The 24,829-nt window shown below is 43.5% G+C and overlaps 1 protein-coding gene across 13 annotated transcripts in view; it reads left to right on the top strand.

Annotated features, from left to right (window-relative positions):
• The first annotated feature begins 16,856 nt into the window (after positions 1-16,856).
• The window catches only part of tjp1a (tight junction protein 1a), an 87,850-nt gene continuing 79,877 nt past the window's right edge, over positions 16,857-24,829 (top strand). For all 13 annotated transcript variants that reach the window (XM_028956057.1, XM_028956062.1, XM_028956052.1 and 10 more), the window contains exon 1: positions 16,857-17,354. In XM_028956057.1, the coding sequence (XP_028811890.1) occupies positions 17,260-17,354 (95 nt within the window). In that variant the 5' untranslated portion in view covers positions 16,857-17,259. The remainder of the gene's footprint in view (positions 17,355-24,829) is intronic.

The raw sequence follows: 24,829 nt of genomic DNA, 5'->3' as shown, positions 1-24,829 counted from the left end.
ATACTTGTTCTGACGGAACACTCTTTGGTGTTCGGTGCTGTGCTTTTTAGCTTTTCTTTTGTCCTAAATATGTCATTTGGGATTGCAAAGATTGTCTAATTAGAACACAGTGTTCACATTATAGTAAATATGACAATGGGCCGGGACCGATGCTATGGAAACAGCTATATGTTCAAGACGTTGGGTCAGTACGTTGGCAGGCATGGACAGCTCGGAGGTAGGCGGCTGGGATGGACGCAGTTAGGGTAAGGGTCAGGGTGAGGGGCTCAGGTTGAAATATGACCCAAACTTGGATGGCAGGCCGCTGTGTTTATGGCTCCCACAGGCAGAGAGCGAGGCGGTAAATCAGCCGATGAGGCTGAACAGAGCGGCCGGCACATCATCAGTCTGTCAGCGCCGCTGCTACGGCGCTCCGCGTAGTTTAACGTGTTTACTTTGCTCTTTATTTAACATGTTCTGCCTACGTAGTGCGGGGATTTGTGGATTTATTTTTACATTATTTACTAGAGGAACTTTAACCATATTTTTGGAGGATGAAGTGAGGGTTGATGTTGGCTCCTGGAATAATTTAGAAGTCTTCAAATCTGCACGGCTCGCCTAGATAATGATTTCATTATGCCGTGATTTGGCCTTCCTGCATCAAACAATGTTCTACCAGCTTCGCCCATCCTTCACATTAGCAGCTGTGTTTGTCGACAGAGGGTCCGACACAGCGTTTCAAATGGAAATGAAATTCCTGCTCTTTCTGAAATCTCCCTCTCTGCCTTTTCGCAGCTAGACAAACAACTTCAAAGGAGCGCCTTTTATCGCAGGTGTTTCGGGATTAAGGCCACAGCAGGATTTCCCCCCACAGCTTCACCTTTTGAAGTGGTGTCTTGTTCACCTGCTTCCTACTGCGCGCGGCACGTTCTGTTTGTGGGACTGGAACATCCAATTTGGAAAATGTTTCCGACAAATCAACACGACTATTTCAACACTACAAAGCTAAACACTGATATTAGTATCATTTTTCCAGCTGAGCATCAAACCTGAAGCAGAACTATAAAATGTTCTGATGGAAGATCCTCATTTTTTAGTCTTTGCTATGAATGGTGAATCATACAGAACCCTGTTGTTCCATGTTCACAAATCCAATACATCATCACCTTCAGCTAGTGTTCTGTGATTTGCTATCAATGCAGCTCTCATTTTGTAAACACACAAAAACACACCTAATGTTTGAGAGCTTCACACACACACACACACACACACACACACATATATATATATATATATATATATATATATCTCATACACATTTTACATCTATTTTTAACAAACGGGCTAACCTGGTGCGTTAGGAAAAAAGTTTTTTTCTATTTGTGTGTGCTTGTATGTGTGAGCATAGGAGGGAATCTCTGTGTTTACTCGGAAAATAGAGCAGGGAAGGGAAATCTGGGAGGGCAGCTGCTCCTGAGTATTAGCGGTAGTGCGCCATCAGCGGCTGCCGCTGCTTTCGCGGCGCCGTGGGAGTCGGCAGACCTTGTCAGGCCCGGTGTTTGGAGCGGCCCATCACTTGTGGGATTTATCAGGCTGAGTGAGGACCCCTGGCTGGCCGGACCTGTTTGGGTGCTGCAGGGGCTCAGCAGGGAGCATTGCGCATGGGAGCGTGAAGGGGTCGATGAGGAGTGCTGACAAGAGGGGCCAGCCATCCCCCTTGGCCCTCTTCTGGAGCTAGGAGGCTAAATAAGGAGAGTGGTTGTGGTGTGCATGATTGCGGGTGTTTTAGGACAAGAACACTAAAATCCCAAATAGATGTGCATCAACGTAGAAATAAACTCAATGAAGAGAAATTTTGTTTTTACAACTTTTGCTTATATTACCTTTTCAAAGATCTGAAGATCTTTGCAAAAGGGTCGTCAATAGATTTCTAATTTCTATGGTCAGGAACAAATATAAATTAACATAAACATTTAATATGTATCAGGTAATAAGAGCACGGTCACTTTTAGGCCATTCTGGATTGTCTGAAAATACAGAATACAGATTATGTTGGGAGAAAACAGGATTAGAGTGGATCAGCTACAAAAGCTGAAGCTGATTTGGCGCGTACATTATTTACTAGAGGTAACTTTAACCATTTTGGAGGAAGAAGTGAGGGTTGATGTTGGCTCCTGGAATAATTTATAAGTCTTCAAATCTGCATGGATCACATAGATAACGTTATGGTGCAATTTGGCCTTCCTGCATCAAACAATGTTCTACCAGCTTCACTCATCCTTCACGTTAGCAGCTGTCTTTGCTGCAGCCGGGGTTTGTCGACAGAGGGTTCGAAGTGGTCATTTTTATAAAACAAGGTAAATATATGTTATCAGAAATTTATTTATCAGAATGCAGTGATATGCAAATCTCAGCAATACAGTTGTGTTCAGAATAGATAGAGAAATGAAAATGTTAACAAATTTTTAATTTCATGTCACTTAAATATTGGGTTTGAGACAACAAACCATTCAAATCAAGAGTATCCTGAATTTATATGGTATATGGTATCAAAAGATTCTGAGATCTGAAATATCTGTGCACAAGAGACAAGGCCAGATATCAATACTGGATGCCCATAACCTTCGGGCCCTCAGGCCGCACTGCATTAAAAACAGGCATGACTGTGTCATGGAAATCACTGCATGGGTCCAGGAGCAGATCCAGAAATCAATATCTGAACACAGTTCCGCGTGTCATTCACAAATGCAGCTTAAAGCGCCATCATGCTAAAAAGAAGGCAGTAGTGCCTGTGGATTTGGCAGCTTGCACGTCTGGATAGGGCTTAGAGCAACATATGCCATCACGGTGAATCTCCTAAAACATTTGGTGAATCACAAAAACGAAAGACCCAAGATTGTAGAGCATCTAGAATTCTAGATCAGACAAGATCCCACTAAACTTTACAGGCTGTTGTTAAATGAAGAGGGGATGTTACCCAGTGATGAACATGGCCCTGTCCCAACCTTTTAAAAACTTATTTCCCCACAATGGTACACTGTGAAAAAATTGTGTATAAATTATGGGATTATGAGATTTTCTGAGTTTATCTACATTTTACACAGTTGGGGAACATGGATTGTAGTATTTGTAAAAATTTTCTACAAACATGAACATTAAAATATTAAAAGCAGTAAAAGTTGCACTTTCAGACTCGAATGATACTGATATCACTTTTAAAAGAGTACAGCATATTCTTCAAGTAGGCCGTGAGCTGATTCAGAACTCAGGATGTCGCGCTGAATCTGGTTTCTCTCGAGTTGTCATCCATCGCCGGTGCTCCGAGGTCTGTTTGTCTTTCCTCTGTCCAATAAAGGAGGCCTTGTCTGCGTGCAGACGCACGTGTACTGTGAATCTTGCCTTGACCAAACTGTTGGTACACTGGCACCTGCAGTCCTTTCAATTTCCTGACACTTCTTCTAACACTTCTTTTTCAGCACACATTACAGTCCTGCTCACATTTGGATGCTGCCGACGCATCAACCAGCCATTTGTGTGAAGCAGGCAACCGAGACCCGTAAGGTGAAAGCGCTTAACACTGCTAAATATTTCAGGGTACAATACAAGGTACTCTACTCTGTTGGATCTCCTCGAGATTTGTAGCTCTTGCCTGGCCACACTCGCTGGAGCATGTTCTGATAAAAGCCTTTTGAGGTTTTGAACAGAGAGAAAGATATTTCTTACAGCTTCACCAGTCCCAGATACCGCGTGTTTATACTATAGCAGTCACAGATGGAGCATGTGGCCATAAAAGAGAAATACTTTTAGGGTTTGACTAAGGTTAAGTTCCACAGAGGGCCCGCTCAGAAATGAAAGCAACTGACCGGCAATCTTGTACATGACCCAGTTCGCCTAAACATTCACAAGTGTAAGATCATCGTATTTAAGAGAGACACTTGATTATGAACATGGGAAGCGGGACCTTTGACCTTCCTTCTGCCTTTTTTTTTAGCTTGAATTGTTTCTCCCCTGTTAAATTTGGTGTGTTACTATTAGCCTCTTTCAGCTTTTGAGGAAGTTGCCCTTTACTTGTGCACTGTGTAACACTGACGATAAACCCGTCTCAGAGTTAGCGTTCACTCATCACAGCATCTTCCCTGTTAGGGACAGTTGAAGGTGGGCACGGACTAATGTCAAGGATACGCAGCGGAAAAAGAAAACTGTCAGTCTGCATCACTGGTGTTTTCTTTTGCCATGAGGTACTGTGGACAGATGGAGTCGGGGAATGGGGGGCAGAGGACAGACTAATAATAATTTTTAGAACACCTTGGGTATCGCTGACTCTAAGAGGGCCTTTTTGGCAAGGAAAGTGTTTAAGTGACTCAGAGGGCAAAACCCTCTGGTGAATGCCAGGAGCACTTCATCATTGGATCATCTGCCCGTCAGTCACTGTCGTGGTGTATGTCAACACATGAATATGGCAGCAATGGTTCTGCTGCTTGGCAGTGGGCAGTTTTCTCTTTCAAGCTGCATTCCCCTCATTACAGTGCCATGTTTGCCCAGGCCATTGCCCCTGACAGTCAAAACGCCAGCTCTCAGTAGGAATAAGCTGGCAGGAGATGGACAGATGACAGGTCCCTCTACACATGTCACACACACACATTCACAGGCTGCATTCAGAGAACAAGCTCTGTGGTTAAAACATTTTTACTACAAATTTCACATACTGCGTTTGAAATGCATATGCCTAAGGCTGATTTCAATTAAATGCTACATTTCACCCTATCGCCTTATATTATTTCATGTTTGAATCCTGGTGATATGGAATCAACTTGAATCTTTGCCAAACAAATATAATGTCAAATAACATATATAACATATATTTAGAAATATAAAATCAAATAACAAATATTATAATTACAGTAAAAACATTGAAATTCAATCAATGATGGATGCTGGCCTGGATATTACATCTCACTTAAAATGGTCACATGCGTGTAGGCTTTCCTGGAGCCTCTGCCCATGACTATTCAATTAATCCACGATCCTGATCAAACCCAAGGCAAGACCCAAAATAGGGAATACCCTTACCCAAGCATCCACCCCCATACCGCAGCTGCTCAGATCCAGTTACGTTATATTATACAATAGGCTTAGAGCTGTCTCGGGTAAGTGGATTGCCCAAAGAGAAGGCCAGAGGTTTGAAATATATCTGATGATGTTTTCCACCATAGAAACAGTCACAGCAATCCAGGATGGACTGGCTGTGATCTCCTCTGTGGTAGAGCATGTAGAACTCTGTACCTCCTTCTACAGTCTGGAGGGGGATGTCTATGATGCAGGATGTATCTGTCCTTCAGCTGAGGCATGATCCTTCTTTGGACTGCTCTCCTGCTTTCTTTCACTCCTTCTGCAGTTTATATTGAGTGGCGTCAGAGTTGCAAATTGTATTTGGGTCAGGTTTGGATTTTAAAAGCAATATGCATGACCAGAGAAAGTGTAGGGACAGTCTTTGGTGTGATTGTATCTTTTATAAATGAAGAAAAGGCCTGCTTACTAGACTTGCAACTCCACCAGCACTCTCGGGCACCCAGACTTTTTAAAAAAACATTTTCCCAAGGTTACGGGGAGAACTGTGTCTCTCTATCTGACATCTGTGGATGGCAGCGGGGCATTCAGTGAGAGGGCTGTGTTGCAGTGCTGCTTCAGCTTTCCAGTGCCTGGGGCTTCTGGCTTTGGGCTCTGCAGTTGACCTTGACTGCACCATTATAAAGCAGAAACACACCACCCACCTGTGACAGGTACTGGCACCCATTCAGACCCGTTTGTCTGGGGTTATAAAATGATGAGTAAACAGAGAGCTCAAACTCTGAACTGAAAAAAATAGGCCTGAGGGTGACATTTTTCTGTCTGTCTAATCCTGACGGGGTTTAACAATAATATAACAACAATATAATATAACTTGGACAAATAATTTCTATCGATACCAATTAGCACTGAATTTAAGGAATTCACTGGCAGACTACAGTCATTTTCAACAGGCATTGCAGCGGGCAGCCCCTGGCTACCTGGAAGATCCATTGTTTACTTGATTGACAGACCAAGCTTGCTATAAAATGTAAAAATCAAGAGCACTGTCTTTCGGTTCGAGTCATGTTCAGGCTCGGGTCGGTGAGGTCAAGCTCACTTCCTGTCTATAGTACCTCTCCTTTCCGTATGATTTGATGCTTGTAAGTTTGTTTCAGTGATTGATAAAACTGTTTTACATGTTGTACATTTGTTTTATTAAATTAAATTTTTTATAAAATGTTAACATGATTGGTAACATAAAATCTTTTATGAAATGTTAATATTATTGCCAATTTTAAGCAATTTGCTTTGGGATTAAGTTTTTCTGATTCTGATTCTAAATTCACGGCCACCGTGACAGGTGATTAGTTTTAACTATTGCAAGAGCAATCGAAAATGCTTAGGAGGTGAAATGGAGTATAGTTCTCATAGTGTCCATTTATTTCCACATTAATGTAAACACAGCACCCCATATTGACAGGAAAACTCAGAATTGCTAACATTTTTGCTAATTTATTAACAAAGAAAAACTAAAATATCACATGGCCCTAAGTACCCTTTGCTGAGACAACTCAGCTCTTTAACTCTTCTGATCATCCTTGAGATGGTTCTACACCTTCATTTGAGTCCAGCTGTGTTTGAATATACTGTTTGGACTTGATTAGAAAGCCACACCCCTGTCTATATAAGACCTTACAGCTCACAATGCATGTCAGAGAATTTATATTAGCCTTAAGGTGCCTAAGGGCACAGTGGCCTTCATAATCCTTAAATGGAAGACGTTTGGGACGACCAGAACCCTTCCTAAGTTGGCTGTCCAGCCAAACTGGGCAGAAGAGCTTTGGTGACAGAAGTACAGAAGAACCCAAATTTCACTGTGCTGAGCTCTAGAGATGCAGTCTGGAGATGGGAGAAAGTTGTAAAAAAGTCAACCATCACTGCAGCCCTCCACCAGTCGGGGCTTTATGGCAGAGTGGCTCCACGGAAGCCTCTGCTTAGTGCAAGACACAGGAAAGCCCACATGGAGATTGCTAAGTTGAGAAATAAGATTCTCTGGTCTAATGAGACCAAGATAGAACTTTTTTAAGCCATATGTGTGGAGAAAACCAGGCACTGCTCATTACCTGTCCAATACAGTCCCAACAGTGAAGCATGGTGGTGGCAGCATCATGCTGTGTTGGTGTTATGCAGCTGCAGGGACAGGAGGACTGGTTGCAATTGAGGGAAAGATGAATACGGCCAAGTACAGCTGCGACATTTTTAAGTGGACCGTGCGATTTAGGTGTTTAGTTGTTTTCAGTTCTGTCACATCCGTGAGCTGACGGGGGAATGAAGCGCAGAAACGGGACATATTGGGAAACATGATTTATTAAACAACACAAACCAAACAGGCACAAGGGCAAAAAACAGGGGAAACAAAAGGGGTGAACCTAAACTAGCCTGCTGGCGTGTGGCGATTGCCAGAACTGAAAACAACTAAACACCTAAGTCGCACGGTCAACATAAAAGTGTCGCAGCCACGATTGGCTGCTCAGAAGCTCCTTATAACCAGCCATGTACACTTAACACCAGTCCATGGCTCGAGCCCTGCTGTCAAGCAGATTGGTGCCAGGTGCATCTCCAGCCGCACCCAATCATGACAGGACCATGTGATATGGGGTGCTGTGTGTACATAAATGAGGAAACAAAATTAACTTAAGTTATTTTAGCAAATGGCTGCAATATAACAAAGAGTGAACATTTTAAGGGAGTCTGAAAACATTCTGTACCAACTGTATACTTTTTAAACATTCTAAAAATATTCTTTATTTATGTATTTGTTTTTCCTCCCCCAGTAGTATCGAAAATCGTACCGAGTAACATCCTTAGTATTGAGCTTGAAATTTCAGTATAGTGACAAGCCTAGTCCATATAAGGACTAATTGCTGATATTTCTGCTGAGTGTAGACCACTATAGATACAGCATGTTATTAGCAAGCCTGGCTGCCAGTGGTTATCATGTCTTGTTGAGATGGCACCTTGGGATCATGGACCACTTTCCACATGGAATGACTCATTACCAGTTGTGCATGTGATAGCCTGAGAGACACGCCCTCATATACACTGTAATATGCCTCTTAGGGTTATGTAATTACTAATTAAAGACTTTTAGCTCTGGCGCTAGTGAACCATGTACATCAGACCTTGCCCCGGCTTAAAAGTGGGAGGGCTGGCATGGCTCACCCTTTTGTAGCGTAATTAAATAAAGAAATAAGGGCGTATGTGAGTGACAGCAGCAGTGATTGTAACCAGGGCCCAGTATCTATGGTGATTACATCCTAACCCCCCAGCCTAGCTCTCATGTGCACAACCGAGGGTCCCTGCTGAGAGTTCCATCCCCCAGGGAGGCTCACTGACAGACAGTTGTGTGCACCAGCAAGCAGCCAACATGAATCAGAACCCTCCATCATTCCCTCCATTCATCTTCACCCTCTGCAAACCTCCATGTCCCATGTCGTCACTTGGGCTGTGTCCTTCCATTCAGCAAGAGCAAATGGCCCTTGCTAGAAGCTTCTGACCTGTGAAGTAAATTGGGGTAAAATATGACTAAAGTGCAGTCACATGTTTTTGCTTGTCATATTGTTCATGTATAGCAACTGCACACACAAGAAGAGTCTTACATCAGCACAAGGAGGAGGATCTTGCAGGAGAATGGGAGCGGTCTTGACTCATTGCCATGGTAACAGTGGTTTCTATTTCCAGGAAAGGATTCTATGTGTATGTTGATGTCTATTGAATGCGTTGAGTCAGTTGAAGTGTCCTTCAATGTAATGGTCTTACAATCCTGGTGATGATGGCTTCTTGATCATTTCACACAAATGTATATCATTTTCATTTTTAGGTACATGTCTCCATTTTGATTCTCTCAAAACATAATTTAAAATCTTGCTATTGGCAAGAATCTAGATAATTAGACAGCACATGTTTAAAAATTTCCTTAGGTCTGTTTCTAATTAGTGTTCTTAATGAGTCAATAATATAATAACACACAATCAGCAGTCCCATCTCTTTGTTCTGAAGCCCTAAAGCTCCATCCCAGAAGGCCAGGTGTAGTGAATTATGAATTCTGGGGTAGAGCTTTAAAATACTCAAAGACCTCACCTGCAGGCTTCAGTTTCACTCCAGCTATTTTCAAGGAGATGCACCAGTAGGCTAAAAGTCTGTCTCCTGGAGGGGGGGGGGGAGTGGTCGCGTGGAACAAGAGGACACCGCGGTTCCTTCCCCTCGCTGCACCCTGCTGTGCAGCAGCACCACAGACAGAATGTTGTACTCATCACTGCCTCACACCTCCAGGCTCCCACCTAATGGTGCGTATCAGGCTTACCCATCTTCCACCCCAGCACAGAATGCAATCACTGCCTTGGTGACAGCAGCGAAGGCTGGGAGTTGCTCCTGAGTCCCGTTCCTGTTCCTACACGATAAGACATTGCCTGAAGTACCATACAGTATTATTATATTGAAGTAACCACATGCATTGTACATTTTTAATAGGCTGCTGGGTAGGTCTGGAATCGCATTTTCACGTTCTTACATTTTATGGTGTACATGTATCTTATTTTTTATGTTTTTTATCTGCTCTTGTGTTAGTGTATTTTCTGTGTGTATATGTGAGCACACTGCTGTGCCTCTGGATGTATGTGTATGTGCATGGACATATATTTTATAAATTGATAGTCCAGATGATGGAAATATGCTCCTGCGGGAAAGTTATCACAGTCACACCCTGCGGTAAAAAATCTGTCCATATTCATCTGTTTAATCTGAGATTGATACACACTGTCCTTCTCCATGGAAACCATCGGATCAACCAAAAGGGAGTGTGATGGAGCAAGAGTGAGAGGGAAATGTTTGTTTGTTTGCGACCGCGTGTGAGGCGCTACGGTCCAAGGCTGCCGAGTTAATCTGGCTCCAGCAGGTCATGTGATTAATTCCAGCCGATGGCCGGCGGGTGGATGGTGTTATTTATGGACCAGGATAATCAACACATTTGGATGGGTGGTGCTACCAAGAAATCTCAATCTTAAATCCGTTTTAAAGTGTTCCACTTGTCACCCTTTTTTCCTCCCGTCTTTTTGAAACTTTAGCCACTCTGCCCTTTGCTCAGCAAGAGACACGCAGCACCTCTCAGCACTAATGTCCCTCTGTCACCCGTGACGGAGAGGTGTGAGGTTTTAATTGGGAAAACCTACTGTGGCCAGGTGTGGCGGGTGTTTGTTTGTGTGTGGGGTCAGCTGCTGAGCACCTCCCCTGACCTTGTGTTTTCTCTAATGAATATGGCTGCCAGCCAGATCTTCTCCACTGAGAGGCAGAAAGCACTCCATCTTATTTCTGTTGTGTGTGTGTGTCTGTGAGATAGAGGGAGACAAAGTAAGCCAGAAACACAGAGTGAAGGAGATAATGATGCTAGAGAAATAGTAATGGCAACGTTGAGCAGGTGAGAGATACTGCAGACATGAGTTAAATATACCATATGTCTAAATGAAGGTCAAGTAATTTTAAGACTTTTGTATGCCGCATTTATCCTTGAATAGGTATTTTATATGTGCTAATAAATCTTTCATTTAATAACTATACAGACACAGATAATTTATTGGTCTATAGAAATAAATTCTATAATGCTTTTTACTGTACATGAAATACATTATGTAACTGGTGTGCAAAACAAATGCTCATATTACACATACATATTCTTCTATGTAACGTATTAAGATTATAGACAGATGTTTTTGGCATAAAACCATGTGTGGAAAAAGCTGATAGCTAATAGTGGTGCAAAATGTTTTAATCATTCATCACACCCCTGATGCTAAGCAGTATAAAAGGTTTGTATGTATACATTCCACTGGCTTCAGCACCAGTGGTCATTTTGGAAATCAGCCACTGGCTATCAGTGTGAAGGAGGATTAGGAGAATGGAGGGAAAGGGCCAGCAGGTTGTATGTGTGCGGTGCACGTTGCTGGTGATACTTGCTATTATTCTTAACATACACCGATCTGCACTCTGTGCCGATGTTGTGAGATAAACAAATGTGTGCAATTTAGAACACAGATGATCGTTTCTGCTGTCTGTACAATCCGTTGCAGCCTGTTCCTGTCCTGTTTGGTGGCTGCTCCATACCAGACTGTAGAACTGGGTCAGCAGCTCCTGACTGGACTTCTTCCGTTGTGTCAGGAAGGACATCCCCTGTTGGTTCCTTTTGAGGATGGAGGAGATGTTGGTCTCCCACTTCAGGTCAAGTTTCAGTACCCAGGATCTTGAAGGTCTCCAAAGAAGACATTGGGCTGTCTGATATGATGAGGGGAGCAGTGTTAAGAGACGTGTCCTGAAGTCTACAGTCTTGAGCGTGTTCAGCTCCAGGTTGTGCTAACTGCACCAGAGCACCAGCCGCTCAACTTCCTTTCGGCTTACAGATTCATCACCATACTGAATGATCCTGAATTACAGCTGAGTTCCTGGAGGTGCAGTCATCAGTGTAGAGGGAGAGCAGCAGAGAGGAGAGGACACATCCTTGAGGGGCACAATACTGTTTCAGAAATGGTCCCCCTGAGGCTTACTGCTTTCTGTCTGTCAGCTGGGAGAGTTTGGAGGTGAGAGGATTTGGCACAATGGTGTTGAAACTCGATTTAATGTCCACAAACAGTGCATGTTTACAGCAGCATCCACTGACCACTATGCTCAGTAAGCAGGGGTTTCAGTTAGTGTCCTGTAATGTCCACATAATACCATGAAACATTTCCTTAAGTATTGGGAACATTTTTTATCATTATAATATAGTGGATGTTATTACAGTAAGCATTATGAGGTGAGATATGATGTGTAACTAATCATTGACAAAGCAACTTGGATGACCAGCATTTGATCAACATTAAAATAAAACAAAGCAAAGTTATGTGCTTAGAAGAACATCAAAATCTATAATAATGTGTATCTGCAAATTAAATCTACTTAAGACTACATTCAAATTAAAACAAGTGTTGAGTATGGAGCATGACAACATGAAAGTAAGTGGAGAAAATGCTCAAAGAATCATGATCTAAGATAGTTCTCAGAGGAATGAGGGAGAGGGGCTGGCCATGGGCGGGGCTGGCTGTCTTGTAGCTTGCAAGAGGCATAGTTGGTTAAAAAACATAGTTTTGGAGGCACCACCTTAATTCTTGCTTAGGGCTCCAAATGTTTAGGGCCGGACCTGGCCACCAGACAGTGAATACAGTAACAGTATAAAGTGAGAGAAAGCTTTAAAACAATTTTATTAAAGACAAGGGAATAATATTCCAAATTTATGCATGAGCAAATATGTTTCCAAATATGACCATTGGATGATGTTCTATGAAAGGAACAAATATTCTTCATAACAGTAGAGCGAGATGAGTCTACTGGAAAATTAGTCTGGCTGGTAGAGAGTACTTTATTCACTGACTTCCTGAACTTCCATCTCTTGACCAGCCTTGCAAATGAGTTTATTGATCCTGTTGGCATCACGGCTGAGTAGAACGCAGTCCGGTAGATGGCACTCATTGCCACTGACTGGTTGAAGATCTCCAGCAGCATTGCAAGATCCAAGTTCCCTCCATCAACAGAATCAATGAATCTCCTTGAATCCTCCTCACCCATAATGATAGTTGATGGCCTGGGTCATATTGCTTGAACCTCTAAAATCAACCCTAATTTCCTTTATCTTTTTTTACACATACAAGCACCACTAAAAGTGAAAGTGAAGTGGTTGTCATTGTGATACACTGCAGCACAGCACACTGTGCACAACAAAATGTGTCCGCTGCTTTTAACCCATCACCCTGAGTGAGCAGTGGGTAGCCATGACAGGCGCCCGGGGAGCAGTGTGTGTGGACGGTGCTTTGCTCAGTGGCACCTCAGTTGCACCTTGGTGGTTCAGGATTCGAATCAGCAACCTTCTGATTACCGGTCTGTTTCCTTATTTGCCCCTTTTAAAGCTTACAGCAACTTGTATTCCCTGTTAGTCTCCCATCCAAGTACTAATCAGGCCCAACCCTGCTTAGCTTCCTTGATCAGACAAGATTGGGCATTCTTCGAGTGATATGGCCATAAGCAGAAAAATTTGGACTGTTTCTGCCTGGTATCGAACCAAGGACCTTTTACGGATTAGGCAACCATGATAACCACTTCTACAGAAACATAATTTCTGAATGGATTGAGTATAATATCAATATGTTATTTTAATATGTATGGAATTGGCTGGGTTAGGCTCAAACTGTCCATTGGAAACAGTGAGTACACCCAACAAGCAAATTAATCAAAAAGACTTGCAGTGAAACTAAATCATTAGCTACAGTTGTAATTAGAGACTAATTGGAAGAATGAAGCATAACATTAACACATGCTGGTCAAGTACTTTGTTTTTCTGCTAGCTGCTGGCATGGGATGTGGTGGGTTCTCTTATATCATATTACTTTTATTATATAACAGCAGGTAATGGGAACCATTACTGATCTAAAACATGCAAACAAAACAAAGAGAAATCTGATTTGACTTGTCAAATATACCCTAGTCATTGGAGATAATGTGAATGATTGCCTCTCCTGTGGTGCTAGTGCACATGCACCGCTTGGAGGGACTGTCCAGGATCACGACTCACTGTAGACAACTCCCTGCTGCTTAACGAGAGCTTGAGGATGGTGCCATAACCAAGCTGTCTTCGTAGTGTACTTGATGTGACTCCCTTGATGTACAGAGATGGGATAAATCCTCGTCTGAAATGTTTTCCTTGGTGAGTCTTGACCTTACAAATGTGTCGAGCACTGGCTGGGCAAATAGACAATCTTGTTAAAAAAAATTATTTGAACAGGGCTATGCAAGAGAAACCAGTTTTATACATTAATCAGATGAATTAAGATTTACAGTACCTATACATTAACCCTGCAAACTCAACCAGAACCATGGAGAGCTCCCCAGCAAGTCACTGAATGTATGAAAAAATACAGTAACAGAATAAAAGTAAAAAGTAAAATATCTGGCTAAGGACCATTCCCTTGGAATTTAAAGGGTTACAATATGCTATTTTTAATGCTACAAAAGACATTTTCAAATTAAAAAAGAAAAACTTGATCCCACTTCCACTCACATGCATCAGTTTTACAGGATTGGTCCTGCTTTCCATGCTGGCAGACTAGAGCTGTATATATAAGCATGCTAGAAATAACAGCTGTTTGAAGGAACATTGACAGGTTAGTGGACAATTTTAATTTTGACCCAATTAGCCTGTTTTAAGCAGCTATTTAAGTAGCAAATTCTTAAATTTTTAGAAAAAAAAATCCAATGCCTTTCTGATTATGGTCAGGAAATATAAATTTTGTCAGCATTTCACAGGTGCAGACCACATTTTTTACTGAATATGGTATATTGTATGGCCTGTGGTGGGGACAGGATGGTGAAGGTGCTGATGGGGAGGTGGTGATAACGGGAAATGGTGTGGGGTGAAGGGGTGAAGTAAAAATGTTTTTTAATGGCATTTTGCATTCAATTTGCTGTTTCCATACATACATTAAGACCTTTGTAATATTACAAAATAAAAAATAAATGTTATCTTGTTGTAACAGTATTCATTTTATAGCCACAAAAAGACATTTTTGTTCTAATGCAGTTCTGAATTATGCTTAATTGTAATTTTTTTTTAAGTTACCTGTTTAATCCATATTCACTCAGTACATTCCTTACTTCTTCATTGTCTTTTGACCAACCGTAAAATAACTGGACACTGTCAGTCAGTCAGTAATGAACCACTTAAATTAAGCTTCCGATGGTGTCTGAAGTGGTTTTGTGAATTAATAATTAATTGCCACGTCTTGTGTTAGTACTGTGACTAAGCATCTCCATCTCTGACAGATGGCCTCCACCGAGGGACCTATTTCCTGCAGTCCCGCTGGTGACATCACAGGCCTGATGTGAAATCATATCTCACCAAGATTGCGCTGTGTAAGTACACCAGTTGAGTCCCAGTACCACCTAATTGATTCTGGTCCAGTGTGACTCGTCCAGTTGGTCTTGCATTAGGATCGAGCTGAATCAATTACCAAACTGAGTTCATGATGCTGACCTTCTGACCCCTGACCTTAGGCAGTTCCGTCTGACTCTTGATAACTACAGTGTTGTGCAAAGCTCAGGGCTAAAATGATGATTAATTGGTCAAGAAATCAAAGGCCTGTCTGAGCTGTAAAGGGATTTCCCCCTGCTCTTGGGGGGAAAACTGAAATTACTATACATGTCACCCCCAATGAAGATTGCTGCCATTTCTTAAGTGGTATTAGTGTGATTGAGGTGAATTGTTATTCTGCGCTGCAGTCTACCCAGGTCCTATCCAACCAGAAAGAACAATGATCTGATGACCTAATGGAGACAGACTCTTGACGTCACAACAGTTGTATACGTTTAGGGTTAAAACTAGGCACACTAATCCCACAATCTACTTTAAATTAACTAATTAACTATAATCTGGGAACTCTGTTTAGGATGTCCATCAAGAGGTCACAGTAAAAGATGTGCCTGACACAGGATCCAGACAAAACGTTCCATTACCTTGTACATAAGTGTGTGTGTGTATTTGTGTGTGGTAGTGAAAGAGGAGTTCAAAACTGGGGATCAACCTACCAACCACGACATTTTCCAATTTGCTTTAATTATGAGATTACAATTATGTATCAAGTAAGCATGTGATCAATGCAGATCTCAAACTCATAGTGTTCAATTTTCCACCAAGCCCCTTGTCCTAAGCCCCATGCTCTTATCATTTAATGAGACAGTGATTCTCAACAGCCCTCGGGGACCACCTGCCAGTGCAAATTTTAATCCAGCTTTTCCTGCCTGTGCTGACCACAGGACCCAACCCTTTTCACCCTTTCTAATGATAAGACATGTAACATATATTTTTCATGTGGTGTCTTTGTAGCCTGTCATCACCCCTTCAGGCTACTTATATTCATTTCTCCACACATCAAATCTTCATCAACTTCAATTTCTGTTATTTGTTTGTTTTCATTGTGCTCTTGTTCTCTTGCTGTACAGACAGACTCACAGCCACCGAAATACACATAAAAGGTTGCGGTTCAAAGGGCTCCTTTTCAGACTGGCCAGTTAGGAAGTTAAGCATAATCACAACTGTCCTTCGGAGCTCTGTGGACCACACCAAGGGTCACTAAATTGGATTCACATACAGCACAAGGTCACCACTTAATCACTTTTCGGTGTATCATGGGCGGTCTACTGATTTATTTTTACACAATGCCTCTGAAAGGTCTGTGTAAGGCAGCATGCATTTGACCGCGCAGACACCATGTTGCATCATCCAGGGCACATTAAATATAGACGCCGAGTGGGTGCTCTTAGCAGCCGGTCACGAGCGCGCCGTCTTTCATTTTTTATTACTGAGTGGTCCATAGGGCGCAGTCTTTAGCAAAACACAATTGATTATTGACTGTACTTTTTTTTTTCCTCCTACACATGTACTATTTTATAAGCCCGCCCCCTCTCGATGTCCATCCCTTCCCCCTCTCCCTTATTAGGCAGACCCTGCTTTGTGTGGGCTAATCACATTAAAACCATCTTCCCCCCTTTTAAAATCTATATGTATGTTTTAAGCCTTTTGTAGATTTTATTTCAACTTCATGCCCTTGCATATTGCACGTGCACCGAAAATCTATTTTTTACATCAGCTGAGTGGCCCTCTCTCCAGTCCTCCCTCTGTCCCTCTCTCCATCCCTCCACGCACGCACGCGCGCGCGCGCGCGCGCTCGCTCGCTCGCTCGCTCGCTCGCTCACTCCCGCCTCACTCACGAGCGTTCAGGCTGCTGTCAGATCCCCCTTCTGTCCTCCACGGGTCCGAAGAGTCCAAAGTGGCGCCGAAACTCGGCGATGCGGCGGCCTTAACTCAAACTGAAGGGATTAGGCGCGTCTTTTCCGAGCGCTAATGAGATTAATGGCAGCGCGGACGTGGGTCGCGGCGGCGTGGCCGCTTCTGTCGAGAGCCGTGGGGAGCGCTCCTTCTTCCGCTCCTTCTCCTGTCACTCCTGTCGCGCCGATGGAAATGGCGTTGTGGCGCTGAGCGCGGATGCCAGGCGGTAGAAGACTACAACTCCACTCAACTCCCACTCTCCCACTCTCCCACTCCACTACCACCACCTATGCCGCGGCGTGGCCGGGATTTCCTCGTAGCGGGCGGACAAAATGAAGTACCAGAAATACATCACTGTGATGCAGATGGCCATGGGGGTGACGGCGTCCAACAAAGATAACTGCATCCCTCCCAAGCGACAGTTGTGGTGAGTGTGGCGCGGGTTCGGAGCTTTCCACGACCGAGCCGTCACCTCAGCTGACACCGGGGCGACCGAAACGCGCAGAAACGTTCGTGCAACGCGTGGACGTGTAAGAACATTGCGAACCGTCTGGTGCTCCGCCGTGACCGCGAAAAGGTTCCGTCTGGTTATTATCGAGTTATTAATGCACACCACGCCGACCGTGTATCTAATAACCACAGCGTGCATTTTACACGAACACCTTCCCCGAGCTGTCGATGTTTTCATGTTTGCGTGCAATAACTGCACGCCAGCATCTCTTTGTCTCCGCTGCGCTCATATTTCTATATATTAAGAATTCTTGCTCAGACACTGTTGCTCCGAACCACTGCTTGTGTGTAATGTGATGGGAGGCAATTAAAGACACTGACAGTCGACTGTGAACTAAGAAGGATGTTGAGGAACCAGCGCAGTCAGGTTTGAGAAGTTAACCTAATGAATCTTAACGACATTACATTCCCTGAACGGCTGAAATAAAGGAAATCAATACAGAATGTGTGGCTTGCCGCTTCCTTCTCTGGTGAGACACGGATAACTGAATAGCCCGTCTTCGTCCGGTTTATAACAACTACTGCATGGGAAATCTCATCTTATTCCAGTTGTTATATGGCCATTGGCAGTGTGAGCGGCGTAACGTAGTAAAAGATCCGTTGAATGTACGTGTGGAAAAGAATCGGAATGTGGCTTCCTGGTTTTTATGTCACCAGGTGGGTCCGGGAGAAGCACGCTCCCTCTGTCTGTTTCTTCTCCATCAGAAACGCTGTCACGTGTTTCACTGGAGGGGGAGGTGGGCACAGAGAGGGACGGATTTCGCCCTTCGCCCCCCCCCCCCCCCACGAGGGAGGGACCGTTAGAGCCGTTGCGCTTTGTGTACCCAGATGTCTGTCTGCTCCCTCCACAACTCAGCCTGGTGGTGCTCTTCACCTGTTTAATGATGCATGAACACACCCTCCTCCTCGCCCCTCACACACACAAACACACAGGCTTCCAGCGCAGAGTGACGAGGCCGAGGACTTCAACTGACATCACTGTGCCCACATTCCCCTTTCCTGTCTCTCTGTCTCTCTCTCTCCCGATCATCTCGGTCCTTCTCCCGGGATTCCCTCCGTTTCATTATCTCACACGCTTTCACCTGTCCCTGTCTCTCTCCTGCCACACGTCTCGGAGCTTCCTATTTAAATGCCCATTGTCTTTTATGTCCATAAGTGGCATCTGTATGCATTCTGCCCCCCTTCCATTAGAAACACATGCTTGTACTCTGCCAGCGTGGGTGTAATCTCCTTTCCTATGGTTTATGGTGCTAAGGGGCCCAGATTATGCCGGGTTTTATTGACACATGGCTGCCTTTTCCCCAGCCCCCTCTTCGCTGTGTGGTTACCTCAGCAGGGGCGTTTCCATCAGGCACACTTTAAGACAGCTGTGCGGTGAGCGGAAGTCCGAGCTCATTGCGTTCAACGAGATCTTTAAGCCTACCGCAGGTCTGCGCGCTGGCCGGTGTAACCAGCCTGTTGCTGAACGCCTTGCGTTGTTTCGCAATTGGCTGCCCAGATGGGTAAAGTAGTTCCGTTCAAATACTAAATAATGTTTCATAAGAATAAGAATAATTCTGCAACAATTAGTACTACTAATAGAGCCCTGTTTTCAAAGCTGTACAATCAGTGTATCGCTTGCAGATAATTTGTATCTTGGAGAGAAGGAAGTACCTGCCCATCCAGCCCTTTTATCAAAAGCTTACCTTAAAAAGACATTTCTTAATGTTGCTTTTATAATCTATGTTTCTATGGGACGAGCCCATAGCAATGATTGACAGCTCTTATTCATCATCAATATATCAGTGGCAGCGTTGTCAGCGACATGATCGTTTCAGCCCACATTTTCACCAGAACACACATGAAACTACTGAAATGATCTGATAATTATTTAACTGCCACAAATATTAAACATACCTGTATGTCTACTAGGACTTGATGACCAGCACTGTATGGCAATTTCTTCTTTAAGAAGGTGACCTTGTGGGTTTACTTCTGGCGGTGCTCTGTCTCCAGCACGACACATCGACTTTTTTAAAAAAGTAAATAGTAACACCATTACCCATCTTGGACACACAAGACCTGTTTAAAAAGATGAAAAAATGGCAATGAAGCCTAAAAGGTTGAGGACAGAGGAAAGGTCTTTAGTAAAATGTAGGGTGTGATCATAATGGCTTTTTACCAAGTCAGATTTGTCAGGGGAAATATTGGTGTGAAACCAGACTGTTCATATTTATTTTGGATATACATAGTAAGCTACCTGAAACCGGGTACATAAATCAGACACAACACAAGTGTACCTTGATGTCCCCACTTGTAATGTGACCTATAAGATGTACAATTCAATTGAAAATTCAACAAATATGGAAAAATTAAAACATACAATATGCTGCCTGCATAAGTGTGCACACCATTAAATGAATGCTTTGTAGAAGCACCGTTTGATTTAATTACATGTATTTATTTATTTTTATTTCCCTTATAGATTGAATTACACAGGTTATAGGTCACATTAAATGTGGTGAATGTTTTGAAATGATTTATTGTGGTCCAATTTTTCTACATGACAAAGAACTTGCATTTTCAAGGAGGTGTGCGTACTTTTATATCCACTGCGTATCCACATGTTTAGCAGTGACACCCTTTTGACGAAACTGTAGTGAATTATTAGAGAAATAATTAATGTAGTGTTTACATTCTCTTTTGGTCACTATCTACTTTTTGCCATTTTTTTCTACTCTTGTTCTCATTTCTCTCTCTGTAGCTAATTAAAATGCGCTTCACAGACATACCTCCACCATTTGGCCTAATTCCATTCTATTTTCTGGAGGCCACGCTAATTATATTCAGTCATGCATGGACACAAACACACGCCACCGTATATATAACAAGCGGCAAGTTCATGATTTCGACCTTGGTGACTTTCCTGTAATGTCACCGTAATGACTGCCCTCGAGAAATGAAGGAGGGCTAAGTGAGAACATAAAAGGGCCATCTTCAGCAGGAAGGACGGTGAGTCTCTGTGAAAGACATGCATGACAGTTGAGATCTGTGAGTCAGTTGTGAGCTAGAGTGACGAACCTGCAGGAGGACAACAGACAAGACGGACTCTGTCACCTCACACAAAACAGCCAGCACGAGTGCAAAAAACAACACTTGCAACAGGCACAAGAAATATGTGTAACCTTTCTTAGCCTAGTGGGTTAAACACTCCCCTATAAACCACAGGTTCAAACCCCACTTACTTCCATTCTGTCCCTGAATAAGACACTTAACCCTGAGTTGCTTCAGGGGGACATTACATTACATTGTTGAGACTATGAGGTACATATGTATTATAAATGTGTATCTAAATGATTATGGATATTTGTGGCATTACACATTGTTGCATTAACTGACATAAACATAAACCCATACATATCCATTCAAAACATAGGACAATATGACTCTGATCTGTTGGGCTGCACGCTTAGCTGAATTCAATAGAGGGTCAGTAGTGGGTCACACTCCATAAGTACATGCGATCAAAGCATTAGGAGGAAGTCAACAAAGCGAAACCAAACAAGCTTGCAATGCCCTCTCACATTCCCTGCTGATGTCACAAATCGTGCCTCCTCCAGCCCCAACCTGGCACACCAACCAATACAAAGTATGGAACCGCTCAGCAACTCATGGGTGCGCAGGGTCATGCAGAGAGTTGTCGCAAGGCACCTCTAAAGTTCCAAAAATTGTAAGGCAGGAGGTCAGCGGCAAACGGAGGTAAAAAGTGCACCACTGATTCGAATTTTGCCCTGCTTGCTTCCTTATCCTTAATTTAAAAAAAAAATATGTAAAACAATGCTCACATGCACATTTTAATCCACACAGACAAAAAACTTAAAGCAAAGCCGTGGAGTACAGAGTACATTCCGCCACTTGTTCCACCACGCCGCAGCAGTGCAGTATGGGTGGCAATTAAGATATGAAGGTCTGTATTGTTGTGATCGGAATTCACACTTTAAGGAGGGATAAGATATCCTCTTTTCTTGACATCTTTACTCTTGGATGGAAGTTGTTTCGCCACAAGCCACGGTGCTGCAGCGTAATGGGAGCCAGGACTGTCGTGTGCTTTGCTGGCTTTTTCTGTGTGGATGCGTGGCGCTAACTGTTGCAAGTGTACCGCCGCGTTTGATACGCGTCTCTGACTAATCCGGCTGTCCATCTGTCAGACCTGTCTAGCCCACCTAATCATGGCCCACATTCCCCGCTGCGGCCGTGGCCATCTCATGTCACAGCACTTATCACCCAAACCAGTTGGTAAAACTCTGCCAGGTTTTCCATGCAGTAGACTGTTTTTCGTTCGTTACGGTCTTTCGAAACGGATGCCGCCTTGTTTAAATGTACTTTTTTTTTTTTTTTTGGCCTAAATCCATTGTCAAGTTAATTTGGCATAAATATGATAGGATGTTGCTCTCCGGTCATCCCCGGCCTCCTGGGGAGAATACCCCAGGAGGGGTAGTGGTGGCCTAGCGGTTAAGGAAGCGGCCCCGTAATCAGAAGGTTGCTGGTTCGAATCCCGATCTGCCAAGGTGCCACTGAGGTGTCATTGAGCAAAGCACCGTCCCCACACACTGCTCCCCGGGCGCCTGTCATGGCTGTCCACTGCTCACTCAGGGTGATGGGTTAAATGCAGAGGACAAATTTCACTGTGTGACAATCACTTCACTTTATTCACTTTATACCACTGGTTAGCATACCACCGCATGTTAGACTTTTTCTGTATTAACTAAGTTCACCCTGCATGTGTCTGTAAGTCTATGTGGTGGAAATATTTTTTCGTTCTGATGTTACACATGACTCCCAGTCCTGATGCTTATTGAGAACTACCTGTAAAATGGAGATATACAGTGAGGTAGGTGCTCCTAATAAATTGGTTGTTATCTGTCTGTGCCGCTTTCACCCTGTGCTCTTTTCCTGAAGCCACGGGTTATTATATTCAGGTGCCCTAGTGTGCATGCTGTTGACCTTTCCTCTGTGACACCGAGCCGCATGTAGATGAACCTGGTGTGTTGAGCGTGTTCTCTGCAGCGCACGCTAGGAGCTACAGCGCTGCCACTCTGTTGCTCTGTGAGTAAGTCCTGAGAATAACCGGGAATAAATCATGCCCTGAAGATATGCTTGCTGCTGTGAATCGCCCTGATTGGTCTGTAGGAAAGCGGCGAAGCAGCAAATGGCAGTCCAACATCGTGTCAGAGCATACAGCGGGTAAATGTACAGCAGCTCGTACTCGCAGTGCACGGCGGCCTGTTTTACACGCCGACATTCTTCTCTTCAGTATTATCAGTTCTAACACTTTTTGTTTTAATCAGGATGCTATAATAAAATATGTAAAAATAGTGATTAAAATTCTATTCCTACCATTGTTTTGATCTGAAATAATTTGTGTTGGACTAGTCTACTGGGGACGCAAATGCACAAAACCAACCATTTAAAAAAGTGATCTTTTGATTTTTTTATCCAGTTTCTCTGTACTGGGGTACATTTTTAGAATTCATTTGCAAGTAATTTTTAGGGTTGTCAAGATTAAGACATGTCTTAATTCATGTGTTAAACTAAATTAACTCAAATAATTCGCCTGACATTTTTTTTTAGTTTACTTCCTGTGTGGGGTCCGACATGACCAGAATGCACAATCTGTCACTAAAGATGGTGTTTTAGGGGCAGTTCAGATGACACTTTGTATGAACTTTTGAGGCTCTCAAACATGGGAGCAACATGCTTGCGATGTTCCTGCGACTGGATGTGTCTTTTTGTCAAGGCAGGTGGAAATATTCACACGTGTGACACAGTTTACAGCGCTTTGTCCGATTTAACCCTATTGACATTTTATTTACTGTCAGAGTCTATCCTAAACTTATCTCGGGCATACTTTTAATAATGCAGTACAGCAAGCTCAGGAATTAACCGTGATTAATTTATTGCTAAATGTGCAGTTAAATATTTAATTAAATTGTAAAAAATGAATAAACGTGACAGCCCTAATTGTATTCTTTATTTATGCTGTTTTCATGTAAAATGAACTTTTTTCCTTGTCTCATCGTGACCCATGCTGGTCCAGCTGCTACAATAAATCACGTGAATCAGCACGACTGTCTTTCTGACATCCCTGCATCTCCCCAGTGATCCAGAGTCTCTATTTTGGGGCAAAATCCCATGTAACATTCATGAAGTTCACCTCTCACCATACCAGTGTGATCCTTTTTTTACATTGTTTATCGCTGCAACTCCACCGGTTGCTCAATATTTTATCACATTACTCCTTTGAGGAACCTGAATAAAAGTTGGCGTGCCTTGCATGTATGGCTGTAGAGCATTTCTTTACGGGGCCAGTAAATTGCTCAGTTGGGAGAGCGTTAGACTGAAGATCTAAAGGTCCCTGGTTCAATCCCTGGTTTCGGCAAAAGCTTGTTGGACTGTGTACATGCAATTTTACTGCATTTCGTTGCCCTGTACTTGTACATGTGTAATGACAATAAAGTTTAATCTAATCTAATCTAAAAACACGGCGTAACAGAGCGGTAGTTGGAGTGAGAATGAGTTCGTGGTGGGATAATTTGGTCAGAATTAGCGAGCAGTGATCCTTTCTGTTTCCACCCAACACTCTTGCTTCAACAGCAACAGACGCTCGGGGAACAGGGTCTTCAGAAAAGGAGCGGTGGCGGTGACCTCTTTGAATTCAATGTAACCACGCCACAAACTGACTCCTCAGCCATGGCTGAACGCCAGAAGGCAGTTTAAAGCTGTTTATGGATGAAAAAAGAACTCTCGCACCCCTGCTCCGAATTTCCATTTCCCTGCCCGTCTTTCTTCTTTCCCTCGCTTTCTGTGAGAGAGAGCTGGAAATGTTGGTGACAGAAGCTCTCCCAGATTGACTGCAGAGTCCTGGCTTGGGAGTAAATCCCCCCGCATGTGTGGGCCGGCATGAGGTCACAGGAGAGCCGGCTGGCTCCACAGCAAGTATGACAATCATGGGATGGGGCAGCCAATAGGATTGCGCGCTGAGCCACATTTGCTTGGGCATCGCTGGGCTTCTGTGCGGGAAGAGCCGGGGCCGGCGTTGCCAGGGAGTCGGAGGGCCACGTGTATCGGTGAGGTCGAGGGGGCCGAGCCAAAGCAGCACATTTCCCTTCCCGTCTCCAGAAATCACATTTAACCGATGCCCGGTTTGAAACCGGCGGTGCATGTTTTATTCATTCTGTTCTTTATCCTCCAGAGAGATGTTACAGCAACATGCAGCACGATATGCTGCTTTTGTTTGTTTCGGGCTCAGTATCAAACGAGGTGATATTTGGCATGGTGTTACATTCTGCCGGCAATGTGCTGTTTTTGGAACAAAAACGGCAGCAACTTACATGCAGTTATGTTCATACCCAC

Source organism: Denticeps clupeoides, chromosome 16, assembly GCF_900700375.1.
Source record: "Denticeps clupeoides chromosome 16, fDenClu1.1, whole genome shotgun sequence".
NCBI lineage: Eukaryota > Metazoa > Chordata > Actinopteri > Clupeiformes > Denticipitidae > Denticeps > Denticeps clupeoides.
Note: the sequence above shows the minus strand (reverse complement) of the source record. Positions and strands in the feature narration are given on the sequence as shown.